Source organism: Oncorhynchus masou, chromosome 17 (assembly GCF_036934945.1).
Source record: "Oncorhynchus masou masou isolate Uvic2021 chromosome 17, UVic_Omas_1.1, whole genome shotgun sequence".
Lineage (NCBI taxonomy): Eukaryota > Metazoa > Chordata > Actinopteri > Salmoniformes > Salmonidae > Oncorhynchus > Oncorhynchus masou.
The window spans coordinates 35,438,220-35,457,807 of record NC_088228.1 but is presented as its reverse complement, the minus strand read 5'-3'; the positions used below and the strand labels follow the sequence as shown (position 1 = coordinate 35,457,807).

General features: G+C 43.7%; 1 protein-coding gene across 1 annotated transcript; it reads left to right on the top strand.

Moving 5' to 3' along the window:
- The first annotated feature begins 603 nt into the window (after nucleotides 1–603).
- LOC135558939 (semaphorin-6B-like) lies at nucleotides 604–17,629 on the top strand. The gene is made up of 12 exons (XM_064993174.1): nucleotides 604–683; nucleotides 779–869; nucleotides 1,160–1,279; nucleotides 1,823–1,911; nucleotides 2,184–2,401; nucleotides 10,071–10,202; nucleotides 10,303–10,452; nucleotides 10,622–10,801; nucleotides 11,074–11,214; nucleotides 11,603–11,680; nucleotides 11,818–11,876; nucleotides 13,531–17,629. The coding sequence occupies exons 2-12, from the start codon at nucleotides 794–796 to the stop codon at nucleotides 14,541–14,543; spliced, it is 2,256 nt and encodes a 751-aa protein (XP_064849246.1). The 5' UTR covers nucleotides 604–683; nucleotides 779–793; the 3' UTR covers nucleotides 14,544–17,629.
- The last annotated feature ends 1,959 nt before the right edge of the window (nucleotides 17,630–19,588 follow it).

Here is a 19,588-nt window from a genome sequence, read left to right as displayed (position 1 = left end):
GGCTTGTGGAGGTCTACACATTTTTTTCAGAGGTCTTGGCTGATTTCTTTTGGATTTTCCCATGATGTCAAGCAAAGAATCAGTTAGTTTGAAGGTAGGCCTTGAAATACATCCACAGGTACACCTCCAATTGACTCAAATGATGTCATTTAGCCTATCAGAAGCTTCTAACGCCATGACATCATTTTCTGGAATTTTCCAAGCTGTTTAAAGGCACAGTCAACATAGTGTATGTAAACTTCTGAACCACTGGAATTGTGATAAAGTGAATTACAAGTTAAATAATCTTCTTGTAAACAATTGTTGGAAAAAAGACGTGTCATGCACAAAGTAGATGTCCTAACCGACTTGCCAAAACGATAGTTTGTTAACAAGAAATGTGTGGGGTGATTGAAAAACAAGTTTTAATTACTTCAACCTAAGTGTATGTAAACTTCCGACTTCAACTGTATATTTTTAAAAATGCCATGGAAGCCCAGGCCCGATGACGCCGCTGTGCACACACCCAAACATATACGCACGCACGCTTCCTCTCCTCTCTGACTCTCCAATCATTTCTCATCCTTTATTGTCTCTCTCTGCAGGGGGAGTGTCGTAACTTCATCAAGGTGTTATTGAGCCAACATGGAGAACTGTTTGTGTGTGGAACTAACGCCTTCAACCCTCTATGTGCGAACTACACTGTGAGTATCTGTCTATTCAATTCAATTGATTGAAGCTTTATTGGCATGTGTGTGCGTGTTAATACAGTACATATGTACAATTGTGTGTGTTGCAGAGGGACACTCTGGAGATGGTAGGAGAGACGGTCAGTGGGATGGCTCGATGCCCTTATGATCCCAGACATGCTAACGTGGCTCTTTTTGCAGGTACAGGAGTTTCTCTCTTTCTTGTTTTACTTTCACTCTCTTTCAATATATTGGAAAGTAATGACGTAGCACTTTTCACTAGGTCTGTAACATGTCCAGGGGAAAGCATTCGGATGACGAATCAGTCTCGAGACTAGAGCTGTGCGAAGGGACTTGACTAACCTTGTGTTCATGATCAATAAGTCGCTCTGGATAAGAGCGTCTGCTAAATGACTTAAATGTAAATGTAAATACAGTGCATGTTTTTGTTGTTCTCTCTCTCTCTGTCTTTCTGTCTCTATCTCTCTCAGAGGGCAGTCTCTTCACTGGTACTGTAACAGACTTTCTGGCGATTGATGCTGTGATCTATCGTAGCCTAGGCGACAGCCCTGCTCTCCGCACCGTCAAACACGACTCCAAGTGGTTTAGAGGTACACTGAAATGACGTACTTGCATGTGAGTGAATGGGTCAAACACATCTCCGCTGGTGAGGAACGATATTTCCTTAGATCACATAAACACTGCGGGATAACCCAAACACTCTAAAGTGGTCTCCAATCCTACCTAAATCCTTGTATCCTAAGAGTGGATAGATAAAAGCGATAGGCTAGCTTAGTGCCTGGTTAGATTCATTGCTTTCATCCAGTCCTGTCAAATCAGAGAGGACCAGACCAACAGATCAAGGACATGAAATCCCATTAGACTAAAACAGAGCGTGTAGCCCTGGAGGTCAGAGACAGAAATGAGTAAATAACTGCTCTGTGCTTGTCACTGATGATAAATTAGACAGGACATGAATTATTAATGGCTGACCCCACTGAAGTGCCATATGTTGTTACAGAGGGGTGTCAGATTAGGTATTGGCAATAAATATACAGCTGTGCATGGAGGATGGGGATGTATGCGTGCATGCATGTAATGGCGGAGGGGGGATGTATGCGTGTGTGTAATGGCATTTCTCTACTCTTTCTCAGAGCCCTTCTTTGTGAGCGCAGTCGAGTGGGGGCCTCATATTTACTTCTTCTTCAGGGAAATGGCCATGGAGTTCCATCACCTGGAGAAGGTACACAGTAAACACAAACACACATAAATTCACAACTATGCACACACAAACGCATGCACTCACATACACAGAAATGGCAATTTGTACTTCCCATTTTGTTTATATTGTTTGTCTTGTTTATACTGTGTGTGTGTGTGTGTGTGTGTGTGTGTGTGTGTGTGTGTGTGTGTGTGTGTGTGTGTGTGTGTGTGTGTGTGTGTGTGTGTGTGTGTGTGTGTGTGTGTGTGTGTGTGTGTGTGTGTGTGTGTGTGTGTGTGTGTGTGTGTGTACAGGTGATGGTGTCTCGTGTGGCGAGGGTGTGTAAGGGGGACCAGGGTGGGTCTCAGAGGGTGTTGGAAAAACAGTGGACATCGTTCCTGAAGGCCAGACTGAACTGCTCTGTCCCAGGAGACTCCCACTTCTACTTCAACCTGCTCCACGCCACCAGCCCCATACTCAACATGAACGGCAGGGACGTCATACTGGGACTGTTCTCTACACCGCCCAACAGGTTCATGCACACATACTTGCCTGGTTAAATAAAATAAAAAGAATGCGCGTATGGACATGGATCTTTCTATAAATAATGGTTCCAATCTGTGACATTGGGATCATAATGTTAATTGCGACTAGGGGGTGATATTTTAATTTTTGGATGAAAAACGTTCCCATTTAAACAAGATATTTTGTCACGAAAAGATGCTCGACTATGCATATAATTGACAGCTTTGGATAGAAAACACTCTGACGTTTCCAAAACTGCAAATATATTGTCTGTGAGTGCAACAGAACTGATGTTACAGGCGAAACCCAGATAAAAATCCAATCAGGAAGTGCCACATTTTTTGAAACCGCCTCATGCCAATGACTCCTTATATGGCTGTGAATGAGCTACGAATGAGCTTACATTTTCTACGTATTCCCCAAGGTGTCTACAGCATTGTGACGTCTTTTTACGCATTTCCGTTGAAGAATAGCCGTAAGGGACCATATTTAGCAAGTGGTCACATGGTGTCTCCCGCAGAACATCTTCCGTAAAATACTGAGGTAGCCATTTTTCCAATCGCTTCTTATGAGAAACCAATTGCCTCGACGGATATATTATTGAATATATATGTTAAAAACACCTTGAGGATTGATCCTAAACAACGTATGCCGTGTTTCTGTCGATATTATGGAGGTAATTGGGGAAAAAGTTTGCCGTTGTAGTGGTAGCATTTTCCGGTCGATTTCTCAGCCAAGCATGATGAACAAACGGGAGCTAACGGGGAAAATAGGAACATTTGCTATCTAACTGGGAGTCTCCTGAGTGAAAATATCCGAAGTTCTTCAAAGGTAAATGATTTAAATTTGATTGCTTTTCTTATTTTCGTGAAAATGTTGTCTGCTGCCAGCAGAGCCTAGCATAGCATTATGCCATGATAAACTTACACAAATGCTTGTCTAGCGTTGTCTGTAACGCATATTTTGAAAATCTGAGATGATAGTGTGATTAACAAAAGGCTAAAAAAACAAAAACAGAAATACCTAATTTACATACTGTAAGTATTCAGACCCTTTGCTCGAAGTTGAGCTCAGGTGCATCCTGTTTCCATTGATTATCCTTGATATGTTTCTACAACTTGATTGGAGCCAACTGTGGTCAATTCAATTGATTGGACATGATTTGTAAAGGCGCACACCTGTCTATATTAGGTCCCACAGTTGACAGTGTAAGTCAGAGCAAAAACCAAGCCTTGAGGTTGAAGGAATCGTCCGTAGAGCTCCGAGACAGGATTATGTTGAGGAACAGATCTGAGGAAGGATACCAAAGCATGTCTGCAGCATTGAAGGTCCCCAAGAACACAGTGGCCTCCATCATTCTTAAATGGAAGAAGTATGGAACCACCAAGACTCTTCCTAGAGCTGGCCGCATGGCCAAACTGAGCAATCAGGGGAGAAAGGCCTTGGTCAGGGAGGTGACCAAGAACCCGATGGTCACTCTGACAGAGCTCCAGAGTTCCTCTGTGGACGGAAGCCTCTACCAGACGGAAGCCACTACTCAGTAAAAGGCCCACTTGGAGTGGAACAGCCCACTTGGAGTTTGCCAAAAGTTCCTAAAAACTCTCAGACCATGAGAAAGAAGATTCTCTGGTCTGATGAAATGAAAATTGAACTCTTTGGCCTGAATGACAAGCGTCACATCTGGAGGGAATCTTGCACCATCCCTACAGTGAAGCATGGTGTTTTTCAGTGGCAGGGACTGGGAGACCAGTCAGGATCGAGGCAAAGATGAACGGAGCAAAGTACAGAGAGATCCTTGATGAAAACGTGCTCCAGAGCACTCAGGAGCCCAAACTGGGGTGAAGGTTCACCTTACAACAGGACAATGACCCTAAGCACCCAGCCAAGACAACGCAAGAGTGGCTTTGGGACAAGTCTCTGAATGTCCTTGAGCGGCCCAGCCAGAGCCCGGACTTGAACCCGATCGAACGTCTCTGGAGAAACCTGGAAATTGCTTTGCAGCAACACTCCCCATCCAACCTGACTAAGCTTGAGAGGACCTGCAGAGAACAATGAGAGAAACTCCCCAAATACAAGTGTGCCAAGCTTGTAGCATCATACCCAAGAAGACTCTAGGCTGTAATTGCTGCCAAAGGTGCTTCAACAAAGTACTGAGTAAAGGGTCTGAATACTTACAGTTGTTGGAAGTCGGAAATTTACATACACTTAGGTTGGGGTTATTAAAACTAGTTTTTTAATCACTCCACAAATTTCTTGTAAACAAACTATAGTTTTGGTGGGTCGGTTAGGTCACCTACTTTGTGCATGACACAAGTCTTTTTTCCAACAATTGTTTACAGGCAGATTATTTCACTTATAATTCATTGTATCACAATTCCCGTGGGTCAGAAGTTTACATACACTATGTTGACTGTGCCTTTAAACAACTTGGAAAATTCCAGAAAATGATGTCATGGCTTTAGAAGCTTCTGATAGGCTAATTTACATAATTTGAGTCAATTGGAGGTGTACCTGTGGATGTATTTTAAGGCCTATCTTCAAACTAACTGCCTCTTTGCTTGACATTATGGGAAAATCCAAAGAAGTCAGCCAAGAAAAAAATGATAAACCTCCTCAAGTCTGGTTCATCCTTGGGAGCAATTTCCAAATGCCTGAAGGTACCATGTTCATCTGTACAAACAATGTACAAACACGCAGCTGTCATACGGCTCACAAATGAGACACGTTCTGTCTCCTAGAGATGAACGTACTTTGGTGCGAAAAGTGAAAATCAATCCCAGAACAACAGCAGTGGACCTTGTGAAGATGCTGGAGGAAACAGGTACAAAAGTTTCTATATCCACAGTAAAATGAGTCCTATATCGACACAACCTGAAAGGCCGCTCAGCAAGAAAGATGCCACTGCTCCAAAACCGCCATAAAAAAGCCAGACTACGGTTTGCAACTGCACATGGGGACAAAGATTGTACTTTTTGGAGAAATGTCCTCTGGTCTGATGAAACAAAAATAGAAATGTTTGGTCATAATGACCATCTTTATGTTTGGAAGAAAAGGGGAGGCTTGCAAGCCGAAGAACACCATCCCAACCGTGAAGCACGGGGGTGGCAGCATCTTGTTGTGGGGGTGCTTTGCTGCATGAGGGACTGATGCACTTCACAAAATAGATGGTATCATGAGGCAGGAAAATTATGTGGATATATTGAAACAACATCTCAAGACATCAGTCAGGAAGTTAATGCTTGGTTGAAAATGGGTCTTCCAAATGGACAATGACCCCAAGCATACTTCCAAAGTTGTGGCAAAATGGCTTTAGGACCTCAAAGTCAAGGTATTGGAGTGGCCATTACAAGGCCCTGACCTGAATCCTATAGAACATTTGTGGGCAGAACTGAAAATGCATGTGCGAGCAAGGAGGCCTACAAACCTGACTCATTTACACCAGCTCTGTCAGGAGGAATGGGCCAAAATTCATCCAACTTATTGTGTGAAGCTTGTGGAAGGCTACTCAAAATGGTTGACCCAAGTTAAACGATTTAAAGGCAATGCTACCAAATACTAATTGAGTGCATGTAAACTTCTGACCCACTGGGAATGTGATGAAAGAAATAAAAGCTGAAATAAATCATTCTCTCAACTATTATTCTGACATTTCACATTCTTAAAATAAAGTGGTGATCCTAACTGACCTAAGACAGGGAATTTTTTTACTAGGATTAAATGTCAGGAATTGTGAAATACTGAGTTTAAATGTATTTGGCTAATGTGTATATAATCTTCCGACTTCAACTGTATGTAAATAGAATATTTCATTTTTGTATTTTCATAAATTCACAAATTCATTAAAAAAAATTGGGGGGGGGTATTGTGTGTATTTAAAAAAAATGATTTCACCTTTATTTTAACAGGTAGGCCAGTTGAGAACAAGTTCTTATTTACAACTGCGACCTGGCGAAGATTAAGCAAAGCAGTGCGACACAAACAACAACACAGAGATACACATGGAAAAAACAAATGTACAGTCAACATAATAGGGGAAAAAAAGATTGATAGATTGATGTTACAGATTGATGGAAATTTTGTACATTTTAGAATAAGGCTGTTACAAAATATGGAAGAATAAGGGGTCTGAATACTTTCCCAAAGGCACTGTATATGCAAATTGGCCCATAATTCTACCTATACAACAACTTAAGCCTAGGACATCCTTTAAGCAGAGTTCATAAAGATATTGATAGTCAAATTCAAGGACTTTAAAAACCTCTTCGGGCTAGGGGGCAGTATTTTCACGGTCCGGATGAAAAGTGTGCCCAAATTAAATCTAGTTGTTAAAACTGTTAAAATAATGTCTGTGTGTATAACAGAACTGATATGGCAGGCAAAACCTGAGAAAAATCCATCCAGGAAAAATAAATTGAGATCACTCTCTTTTCAATGGGATTTCTATGTGGATCTAGATTTCTGTGGCACTTGCTTGCAGTTCCTATCGCTTCCACTAGATAAACAGTCTTTAGAAATTGGTTGATGTTTTTCCTTTGAGTAATGAAGAAATAAGGCTGATCAGAACGAGGGTCGAGTCTAGTGTACTGTTGTGGTTGGGGCGCCCAACCTGAATGCTCGCTCCACTTTGTTTTCGTCCGGTATGAACACAGTTTATCCCGTCTGAAATTGTATTGATTATTTACGTAAAAAATATACCTAAAGTTGTATTAGGAAAGTTGTTTGAAATTTTTAGAACAAGTTTACAGGTAATTTACTAGATATTTTGTCATGTTGAGCGAGTTAGAACCAGTGTTTTTCTGGATCAAACGCTCCAAATAAATGGACATTTTGGAGATATAACGACGGAATTTATCGAACAAAAGGATGTGTGATGTTTGTGATGTTTATGGGACATTTGAGTGCCAGCAAAAGGAGTTCTTCAAAGGTAAGGCATGAATTATATCGTTATTTCTGAGTTTTGTGTCACGCCTGGCCGGATGAAATATGAAATGTGTTTGATGGGGTGCTGTCCTCAGATAATCGCATGGTTTGCTTTTGCCGTAAAGCCTTTTTTGAAATCTGACACATTGGCTGGATTAACAACATGTGTAGCTTTAATTTGGTGTATTACGTGTGTGATTTCATGAAAGTTGAATATTTATAGTAATTTCATTTGAATTTGGCACTCTGCCACTTCACCGGATGTTGTCGAGGGGTTCTGCTAGCGGAACATCTAGCTGTAACAGGTTTTAAGGGACTTTTCAAGCACTTAACTGTAATTTTCAAGGACCTCAATTGTATGATGTATATAACTGTACATACTGTATAGGGCCTAATATAGACCCCCGCCCCCCAAAAAAAGCATGCAAAAAGTGTAACAAAACCTTGCTGTAACGGTTCTCCTCGTCATCTGAGGAAGAGTAGTCAAGATCGAACCAATGCGCAGCGTTGTATGTGTCCATGATAATATTTAATAAATCAACTGAACACTGAATAACAAAACAACAAAGAGAGTGAACGAAACAGTCCTGTAAGGTGCAAACACAAAACAGAAAACTATCTACAAACTATCCCAAGTGGGAAAAACAGGCTACCTAAGTATGGTTCTCATTCAGAGACAACGATTGACAGCTGCCTCTGATTGAGAACCATACCAGGCCAAACACATAGAAAACCAAAACTAGAATAACACAGAATGCCCACCCCAACTCACACCCTGACCATACTAAAACAAAGACATCACAAAGGAACTAAGGTCAGAACGTGACAGTACCCCGCCCAAAGGTGCAGACTCCGGCCTAAAAACCTGAACCTATAGGGGAGGGTCTGGGTGGGCGTCTGTCCGCGGTAGCAGCTCTGGCGCAAGACGTGGACCCCACTCCACCATAGTCTTTGCCTGCTTCCGGAAGCCTGGTGCGTGGAGGAGGCACCGGATAGACCAGACCATGGAGGCGCACTGGAGGTCTCAAGCAACCTGCACAACCCTACCTGGCTGGATACTTCCCGTCGCCAGGCCAGTGCGGCGAGGTGGAACAGACCGCACTGGGCTGTGCTGGCGAACCGGGGACACCGTGCGTAGGGCTGGCGCCATGTACCCTGGCCCAAGGAGACGCACTAGAGACCAGATGCGTTGAGCCGGCTTCATGGCACCTAGCTCGATGCCCACTCTAGCCCAGCCGATACAAGGCGCACGGCTATGCCTGGGGACACCGTGCGCCTCACAGCATAACACGGTGCCTGCCCGGTCCACCTCTCTCCACGGTAAGCACGGGAAGTTGGCTCAGGTCTCTTAACTGACTTAGCCACACTCCCCGTGTGCCCCCCTATTTTGGGGGCTGCCTCTCGTCCCAGCCACGCTGCCATGCTGTCTCCTCATACCACCGCCGCTCAGCTTTCGCTGCCTCCAGCTCTGCCTTGGGGCGGCGATATTCCCCAGCCTGTGCCCAGGGTCCTTCTCCATCCAGAATCTCCTCCCATGTCCATGAGTCCAGAGATTTCTTCTGCTGTCCGATACCACGCTGCTTGGTCCTTTTTTGGGGGGTGATTCTGTAACGGTCGTCGGTGGTAGAAGGTGAGGACCAAAGCGCAGCGTGGTACTTGTCCATGTTATTTATTTAAACTGAACACTATCAAACAAAGACACAAAAAGCTGCAGCTCTGTCATTAAACAGAGAACCATGGTTCTCCATCAGAGACCAACACTGCCTCTGATTGAGAACCATACCAGGCCAAACACATAGAAAACCAAAACTAGAACAACACATAGAATGCCCACGCCAACTCACGCACTGACCATACTAAAACAAAGACATCACAAAGGAACTAAGGTCAGAATGTGACACTTGCCGATGTATTGATATTCAAATTATTGTTACATTCTAAAATATGTGAGAATAATGTGGACTTGCCTGACTAAATAAATGTAACGCGTGCATGGCCAGTTTTCTGTAGCCTATGTGGCCGATGCAGGCACACATAATAAAACCATGAATAGCGGTACCATGAATCTCACCATCGCTGTTGTTATAATGAGAAGTATAAGGGAGCAAGATCATTAATATATTGGCTACAATAATTACAGACCTTTTTGAGTACCAAAAGGTCTGAATTTCACGCTTGGCCAATTCCAATACTTGAATTTCCGAGTACCAAATTCAAGACTACCTAGCTAACTAGCTAGCTCACAATACTAGCCAACTTAGCTGCGTTGTTCCTTGCATGCGTTTGGCTGTGGTCTTGGAGACGGCACATGGCCTGGGAGACAGAGATGCCTGTCAGGCATCATTCAGGGCTTAAATGCCCCATGAGAACATTGCATGCAATGTAGCAACAGGGCTCCTTGATGAGGTCATTATCGTGCATCTGAACAAATGAATGGATGATGCGTGGTACTTTTGATTATCTTGTGATCTTGACGGAACAACTTTTATTGTGTAGTGATCAAGAGATACATCTGATCAAGAGATAAATCTGATCTCGACATAACGAGAGATGAATTTGATTTTATTAATATGTCCTCTCTGGACTTCTGTAGTAACAAGTTGTCCAGCTTATGAAACCCTCACTGGTACCCTGTTTTTTTAGAAAGACCCACATGCACGAACACATGAACACACACAGGCACACGTCATATATCTGATCCATATCTAATCCTTTCTGCCCCACCTCCCGTCCTTCTCTCTCCCTGTCTCTGACAGTATCCCTGGGTCTGCAGTCTGTGTGTTTGACATGCAGCAGTTGGCTAGGGTGTTTGAGGGAAGATTCAAGGAGCAGAAATCTCCAGAATCCATCTGGACACCTGTATCTGATGAGCTCGTGCCCAAACCCAGGTTCTTTCAACCATAACTCATATTGATCTTTGTGAAGTATTGTAATGCGATGTTCTATCATATTATTATGCCTTATTTTGACCCTGTTCTCTCTCTGTAGGCCGGGTGGCTGTGCGGTGCAGGGATCTCAGTTCAGCTCGTCTAAAACTCTGCCAGATGAGGTGTTGAACTTTGTGAAGACTCATCCCCTGATGGATGAGACCATACCCCTGGTGGGGCACAGACCATGGGTTGTCAAGACTATGGGCAGGTATGACTAAGGATATCCATGGTTACCACTGACTTTTCACTGAAATCCATATTTGCCTTACATTGTATACCTCAAGTGTCCTGAAATTGAGCTCACCATCTTCCTCGCTCCCTCTCCCTTCTCACCCCCCCCCCTTCCCTCTATTCTCCCCCTCCATCCCTCTCCCCAGGTACCAGTTGACAGCCATGGTGGTGGACACAGAAGCTGGTCCCCATAGAAACCGTACAGTATTGTTTCTGGGCTCCACGCGAGGGACCGTCCTCAAATTCCTCATTGTCCCGAGTGGAGACAACTCTCCCACACACAGCAGTGTGTTTCTGGAGGAGGTGGAGGGCTTCAACCCTGAGAAGTGAGTACAGGAAGGGAGTTTGGCCACAATCCCTTGTTCTCGCTGCAGTCCTGTGTTTTGTCAGCTCATTATTGTGGAGATTAGCTGTTTAAGTCACTACACTTGTTGCGCCATTGTTTTTTAAAACCTCTCTGTTTTCAAAGGCAGCGATCACCCTAATGTGAATCCCTATTTTTCTCTGCTGTGACAATAGAAATGAATGAAAATACTATAAAGATGCATCTTTGTCTCTCCCTCTCTCGCTCTCTTTCTTTCCCTGTCTCTGTCTCCAGGTGTGGAGAGGACTCTGTCCAGGCCAGACAGTTGTTGTCTCTGTCCTTGGATCGTCCCAGTCACACTCTACTGCTGGCCTTCCCTTCCTGTCTGGTCAGACTACCCACAGCACGCTGCCACTTACACTCACGCTGCATGAAGTGAGTAACACACACACACATTCACAAACACACACACATTCACTCACACAGGGTTTTGTTTATGGTTTTGGCTACCCTAACCCTAGCCATAAATAACCCTAACCCTAGCTTGATGTTCACAACCTGGATCAACCCTAACCCTAGCCATAAATAACCCTAACCCTAGCTTGATCAACCCTAATCCTAGTCATAACCCTAAGTCCACTTCTCGGTTCAACTCTAGCCTCAACAACTACCCTAACCTTAACCATAGCTTTATATCTACATCCCAGTTAAACCGTAACCCTAATCACAGCCTTAACCCTTATCGTAATCTAACACACACACACACACACACACACACGCCATCTCCATCAGGCTGATCAGATCTCCATGTGTGTGTATTTAGGAGCTGTCTGACTTCCAGAGATCCCTACTGTGGCTGGACCAGAGGCAGCACCTGCTCCTTCCTCAGACCAGGCACACGGTGAGACAGCTGCTCATGTAGACACAGATCTAGGATCAGATGAATCAGTTAATAGTGTATTAATCTATTATTACCTTTTGATGTTGATGTTGATGTGTTGTGTAATCGGTTAATCTATCATCTATGTCCTATTGCAGGCTGCCTTTTCAGCAAGACATTGAGTATGGCAACTTCTCCCATCTTGGAGACTGTGGTGGTAAGTACTTTGTCTTTAGCCCTGCAGCTCTGTGGGTAGAAACGGTTCTTTCTTTCACTTAATGCCTGCCCCGCCTAGTGGCTCAATCATGCATTACAAGCGTTTGCTACATAGACATCAATGCAATTCAAGTGTATGTTAATACAAAGTATAATTTTTGTTTGTCATGGACTCAGTTAAAATCTCAATCACAACCCAAGTGTACATAACATCACAATGATTCTGCAGTTCATATACTGTGCATTGTATGTTTCTGTTTATGTGTGTATCGTACTTGCATTTACAGTGGTGACGGAAGAAGACTGTCATTTGTAGTCTGTCAACAAGGTGATTAGCTAGTGTGAAATGTCAGGGCTTTGATTTCCCGCTCCTCAGATCAGGGTCCTTCAGAAGCCTCCCAGTATGACTGCTTTTAATTGGTTGCTGGCTTCAATAAATGCATGTTGATTGTTTGAGAGAGGAGTGAATGTCTTGATCAGTGAAGTAAAGCCTTCTGGTTCACAACCCCACAATCCCACAGGACTAAGCCATATTCTGAGTGTTCAGTTGTCAACGACTGTCTGCTACAGTTTGACAAATACTTTTGCCACAAAAACATGTACAAAAGAAAAATGAGGACCCAACTCAGTATGCAAAACGTTGTGGTGCTCAAAGCTGAGATTCTGGCAGGGCATAAGATAACGTCTTCTATAAACAAACACATCTCAAATCTGTCTTGGTGTCAATCAGGATGTCTCAACAAAGTACTGAGTAAAGGGTCTGAATATTTATGTTAATGTTATATTACATTTCTTTATTTTTAATACATTTGCAAACATTTCTAAAAGCCTATTTTGCTTTGTCATTATGGGGTATTGTGTATAGATTGATGAGGGGGGGGGAACTATTTAATTTAATTTAGTATAAGGCTGTAACGTAACATGTGGAAAAGGCAAAGGGTCTGATTTACTTTCAGAATGCACTGTATGTCACTCTCTAGAACCTGACCTCCTCTAGTTCCAGAACTTTTTTTTTCTAACTCAGATATAGGCCAGTTTATTGCAGTTAGCCTGTTCCATAGAGAGTGGTGAAAGCATGAGGCCACACCCAGAACTATGGGTCCAGGGCCTGGCAGACATCTGCTGTGTCTGTTCAGATGGGAGTGATTAGAGCGGTGGAAATATTTACCAAAATAAATGATGTATTTTAGGGAGAAACTCACTGGCCAGCCCAGATCCATCCTGAACACAGAATGGAAATTTTGAGCGGAGTCTGTTTTAGTGTTTTCCCTTCTTACTGATGACAAGTGCAGCTTTCAGCCCAGCCAGCAGAACCCCAAGGATGTGCTGGAGAAAGCACCAAAAAGGATAAGGAGATGCCTATCTTCTGAAATTTTACAATGTTATGATAGATTACTGTAACACAGAATAAGATTATGCTCTTGGATAATAAAATATAGCAATATCATCTTTGAGATCTGGCAAATCATGTTTAGATCTAAACGTGACAATAACGAAAGCATGGAGAGGGTCATGAAGGAGAATAGAAATTAAAAAGTAGAGGAGACTGAAGGACTGTAGAGTGAGACCCTGTTCATGCTGTAACGTTAAGTGGATTTTATCTTCTCTCTTGCCATTAACCTTATGATTCCTTTCATCTCCCCTCTCCCCTTCAGGTGTCATACAGCAGAGTCTGCTGGTCGAGCCGGAGAGTCTCGTCTCCCTCAACCTGCTGGTGGCGTCTGCAATCTCGGCCTTCACCATCGGGGCGATGCTATCAGGCCTGGCCGTCTGCTGGATCATGGCCCATAAGCCCAGCAACCGACGCCACGCTAGCAACTCCAGCCAGTCCAGCATCCAGCGCCGGGAGAGGGGGATGTTGACGTCAGGAGGAGGGATGGGAGGATCTGTCCTTAGTGTGACCCGTCAGGGAGGAGGGGATAGACCTTGTTCTCAGGGCGGGGAGACTCTGTTTGTGATGCCCAACGGTTGGGTGAAGTCAGGGGAGCTGGACCCAGGGTTCTTGCCCACGCCAGAGCACACGCCCCAGCAGAAGAGACGCGGGCTCAGGCTTTCCGATTCTGGATCAGGGGGGTGGGACAACAGCCAGACCTACCTGGGAGGGAGCACCATGGGGCTGGCATCCCCCTGCCCTCTCCCTTGCCCCCCACACCCGTCCACTGCTGTCTACCTGACCACCAGACTCTTCCAGGGTGGAGGAGGTGGGAGACATGGGGGTGAGGAGCGAGGAAGAGAAGGGGAGACGCCTCGCCAGCACTACGTGTGCCTCAGCAAGCCCTGGGGGGAGAAGGGGAGGAGTGGGACCCCAAAGTCGGCACTTCGCAAGTCGGCAGGGGAGTACGTGTACCCCATGACCCCCCAGGACTCCCCGAATAGGAGGAGGGTGGTGTCAGCCCCCAGCGCCCACATGGAGTTTGGGGAGCCCCTGCCTCTCCGCTGGCCTCCCCAGGAAGGCTACATCCTCAGCAGCCAGGGCATGGTCCCCGCACCTCCATCCTCCATGCCGACCCCCAACGGCCAGCAGTATGTGGCCCAGCACCACACCCCCGGGCCGGGCAGGGCCCAGCTGAGAGGGGAACTGGGGAGAGGAGAGCTGGGGGAGCTGGTGGATCTCAGCCAGCTGCTGAGTAAGAAGAGTTCCAATGAGAGGACTCACAACGGCCAGTGATAAAGAGAGTGAAAAGCAGGGAAGGACCCCGGCCACTGCTTAAGACCATATCAGTCTCTTTCTACATCTCTCTCCTTCTCTCTGTTCTACCTTTTCTCTCCCTCCCTCTCTCTTTCTTTCTCTCTCTGTCTCTGTCCCTCATTGTCATTCAGTCCTCCTGATATCTCTGTATCTCACTGGGGGACTCCTGAGGCTGTTCTATCTGTGACTGGTTACTACTGCTGTCACTCAGATCCTGCTTGGCTGTGATTAGCCAGAGAAAATGAGGTTGTTGTTGTGTCTGCCTATCTACTCAAGCTGCTTAAAGAGGGGAGGAGGCGAGAAAGAGAGAATGGAGAGTGAGAGATAGGGATTGAAAGAGAGGTGAGAAAGGAGGAAAGAGAGGGGAGGAGGCGAGAAAGAGAGAAAGGAGAGCGAGAGTGAGGGATTGAAAGAGAGGTGAGAAAGAGGGAAAAAGAGAGTGGAAGGGAGAGTTTGCTAGACAGTGGAATTCTTACAAAGAAAACATGCTGAGAGAGAACCATAAGCAGGAAGCTACATGCAAAGAGACCCAGAGACAGACACTTGCCGACAGCCTTACCTGTGCTTCAAACAAGCCAAAAGCGACTACCAAGCAACATGGCCACTATCAGGTGTCAGAAGACGAGACCTAGGAGACTTCATTCCTACACAATGCACTCTGTCCACCTTCCAGTACAGACTGAGTGGCAGTCACACATGAATTAGAAAGATATTACTTTGAAGAATCTTGCTGAAGGTGAATGAAACAGACACTGTTCAGCTTCAGTGTGCAGGAAAACACTGAGGTCATTCTGACTCTGACTCTGAACGTGAAGAGAATGCCTGATGAAGAGTGTCGAAAGGAAGCGGCAATAAAGATTTAATAGCCTGCCCTCCAGCAGCCTCCTGACACAAACACACACACACACAGAGAGAGAGAGATTTACAGCTCAGTTTTAATAAGTCTGGTCAGGGGGCCATATATTCCCAGTGTATGTGAGGTGAGAGGGGCCGTACTGTACTGCTCCTAACCTGCCTCACTGGAACCATGGGACTATAACCCACTTTTACTGAGTTACGGGAAAGGAGGAGAGTCGGACTGGAATGTCAGCACTATTTCTGCCAACCAGGCGTTCTCTCTAATGACGCCATTTCATCCATCCATCAACCCCTTCCACTCAATGTTTTAATGGCAAATCATTTTAGTGTGTGTGTGTGTGTGTGTGTGCATCCTGCACCCTGTGTCTGTATGTGGAGGTGCACTGGCTATGCGTGTGTATGACAGTCACTGTTGTTGTGATTAAACAACTGTCCTGCCGCTTACTCATCAACGTTAATGGTTATTTTCATAGAACTCAAATGGCACCATATATTCTACCCATCAAAGTGTCTAATAAAAGACTTGCCATGACGTTAAGCGGACATGGGGAGAGGGAGGGATAAGACAGAGATACGTAGAAAGGCAGAGTGAGAAAGAGAGAGGCAACACGGAGACAAGAAAGACGATAGGATCTGCCATTCTCAAGTCGTCAGAGACACAGCTCCAGTCACATTCAGAAAAACGTTTTGTTCAATTCTGTTGTGAACCTGAGCAGCAATGACTTGTATATAAAGACACTTGAAACTCAACCCCAGATGTCTGTGTTACCATTGGAGGAGCACAATGATGACAGCACTCAGACAGGTCATGACTCAAATCACACCCTATTGTCCATATAGTGGTCAAATGTATTGCACTGAATGGGAAATATGGTGTTGTTTGAGATGCAGCCGCAGTAACAAACACACTCATAAACACCATGCCGATGTCTTTTCTCCCTCTGTGTCAATACAGTGTGTGCCAATATTCTGAACTGTACTTTTGGGTGACATATCACGTGACAACTGAAACAAAAAGGAAACATTTTCAAGTGCCATAAAAACCATGTCAATTCATTTTTATACCTTATATATTTGATACTGTGATGTTGTATAATTTGTTCAAGTGTGTACAGTGTTACTTCCTGTGTGCAATGATGAGGAACTTCACAATGTCGCCTTCAGATAGCCTACTGAATGTTTGTTTTCTTTCATAATTATTTTGCCTTTGCTGCTCTCGTGCATTTTAGACATATCCATTTCAAATGCTGGTAACACTGAACATCTGTTTATAAACCAGAATTTGGTTCAGTAGTTACTGAAATATGCTAGCATTGTATTGATTGTTTTCACCCACACCAACAAACAGCCATACTGTGGAACCTTCAAGTCAAAGGCTACTTCCTGAATGAATATATATACTAATTTGCTCATAAAACTGTGCAGTACTAATACATTCATGGAAAAGCACAACTTTTATTTGTCTTATTTGAAAAGGTGTTGTACTGTATCTAATGCATATCCTTGTAAATAATTGATTTGAATGTATCTTCCCCATTTGGTTTGAATGATTCTTGTCTTCTTACTTGACATGGGCGTTCTCTTTGACGGGTGAGTTTTTATTGACTATGTTGTGAATGAGCTGTAAATACACTCAGTACGGTATTTATCTTTGACTAAATACTGAGGCTAGCTGTTTTCTTTCTAAAGAGTAGAATCGCAGGCTTGTCCTGCTGAGCTGAATTAAAAAAGGTATCCAGTTGACTTGTGACTTACGGCTGTGCGCACACACACAGACACACACACACACACAATTCAAATTAAAGGCGGTCAAGGAGTAGGCCGTTCAAAGAGTTGGTCTGTTGGGAATCTGTGATGTCATCGGCCTCCCCTCTTGCTTGAGGAATGATAGATGAGCAAAGAAAAAAACAATAGAGAACAAAACAGGAAAGCCCCCCCCCCCCGCCCACTTGTGCTATATCATGACATACCTGTACCACCTATTTAGATGTTACTTTTGTTAAGTAAATCCGGTGTTTACTGAAGTGAAAAGGAGACTGAATTGCCACTGTAAATTCAAATCACTTCCTGAATTGACTGCCGTCAACTCGAATTGAGCCCAACACTGACACACACGAAACACTTCATGTGAGAGTATAAAGCAGTCAGTCAATATGGAGACCCCTGTCAATATATTCTTTCTTATTCTAATAAACCATTAAGATCTATTCATCTCTGTTATATCTTTACATATTGTTCATTTTAATCTTGACATACAGTAGAGGTCACTTTCAAGCAACCATTTTTATCACCCCTAGATGGCGCTTGAAACTAGTCTTTACAAGAGAGGAAGCCATCTATGAAAATAACTGCATCTCACATGTCGAGTGGCCTCTCGTTTCTTTACCTTCAGATGCACTGATGTGGAAGACCTAGATTGGTGAAAACAAATTCACAGTAGGAATCCACCTCATTATCTTAATCTATCATGTGTTTACAGATCATTGCGAATGAAGGCAAGGAGGTCAAAATTATCTAATTGAGATGCAAGCTAAATGATTCCACTGTTGCCAAGGAGATGTAGGTGGTGAATCCTTGCTTGTTAGATGTGATGCCATTAACAGCTGGAACATTTCCTTTGTATTAGAAGAAGTCTCTTTCATATATACTATGTTTTTACACGACTACAATAATATGCCTGTATACAAGTGATGATCAACGTGTCCTTGAGGGTCGCAATATGTATCAACGCAAATCCTCTCCTTATAATGGATGTGGTCTCTAGACCGCTATTAGTTTAACCACAACAAGATCTCACAGTCTCAGTATTCAATGTTTGTTCTTAAAGGCCCTGTGCAGTCAAAAACATGATTGTCCTGTGTTTTATATATATTTCCACACTATGAGGTTGAAATAAAACTGAAATTGTGAGAGAAAACAAATTATGCCTTTTTAGTGAAAGAGCTGTTTGAAAAGACTGCCTGAAATTTCAGCCTGTTTTGGTGGGATGGAATTTTGGCCTGCCTGGTGACATCAGCAGGTGGTAAATTAGTTAATAGACCAATAGGAAAGAGAGTTTCAAGCCTCTCTGCCAAAAACAGCTGGTTTTCAGTTTTCCCCTCCCAACTCAGATCACTCCCAGACAGTACTGTCAACATTTTTGCTTGAGAAATTGCTCTTTGCTAAGAAGCAATTATTATTATTCATATACATTTTAAGTGAAAACAACCATAGTAAGGTAGTTAATTGTTACCCAGAAATTATTTGATATTGAGATAAAAATGGCTGCATTGGACCTTTAACTAAATCATGGTTTGGTGCTTCTGTTTCAAAATTAACTTTTTTTAAATCAAGTCCTTTGGGGTTATTTTGACCACATCCAAAAACACCTGATTCTGCCTATAGTAATTTAATAGATAGGACCTTTATTTTAATCTAGGTTTTTCTGGAGACATAATAGCAAGTTATCTATACCAGCAGAGGGTGGAGGGGGATCTGTATCAGTGATTTTGACCAGATAGACTGATCACCTACAGAGATTTAACTCCCCATATACTCATCTAAGATTGTACTTTTCTATACAACGTATCATAGGACTGTGTACAAAACCAAAATTTCCTTATTTTTGTGCATATACAAATCTGACAATGGTATACAAAGTCTGCCACTGGTATAAATACTTGATAGAACTGCAATACAGAACTCTGATTGTACAACAAGATGGTGCCGACAGAGAGGGTCGCCTCGCTTCTAGTCCTTAGGAAACTATGCAGTATTTTTTTTTATGTATTATTTCTTACATTGTTAGCCAAGAAAATCTTAAGTGTTATTACATACATCTGGGAAGAAATATTGGATATCAGAGCGACGTCAACTTATCAGCACTACGACCAGGAATACGACTTTCCTGAAGGGGGATCCTTTGTTCAAACCACCCACCGCTTCAGAGTATTTTACTCGCTAATGTCCAGTCTCTAGATAACAAGGTAGACGAAATTAGGGCTAGGGTTGCTTTCCAGAGAGGCATCTGGGATTGTAACATACTCTGTTTCACGGAAACATGGCTCTCTGGGGACATGCTGTTGGAGTCGGTACAGCCACCGGGATTCTTTGTGCGTCGCGCCGACAGGAAAAATCATCTCTCAGGGAAGAAGAAGGGCGGGGGTGTATATTTCATGATTAACGAC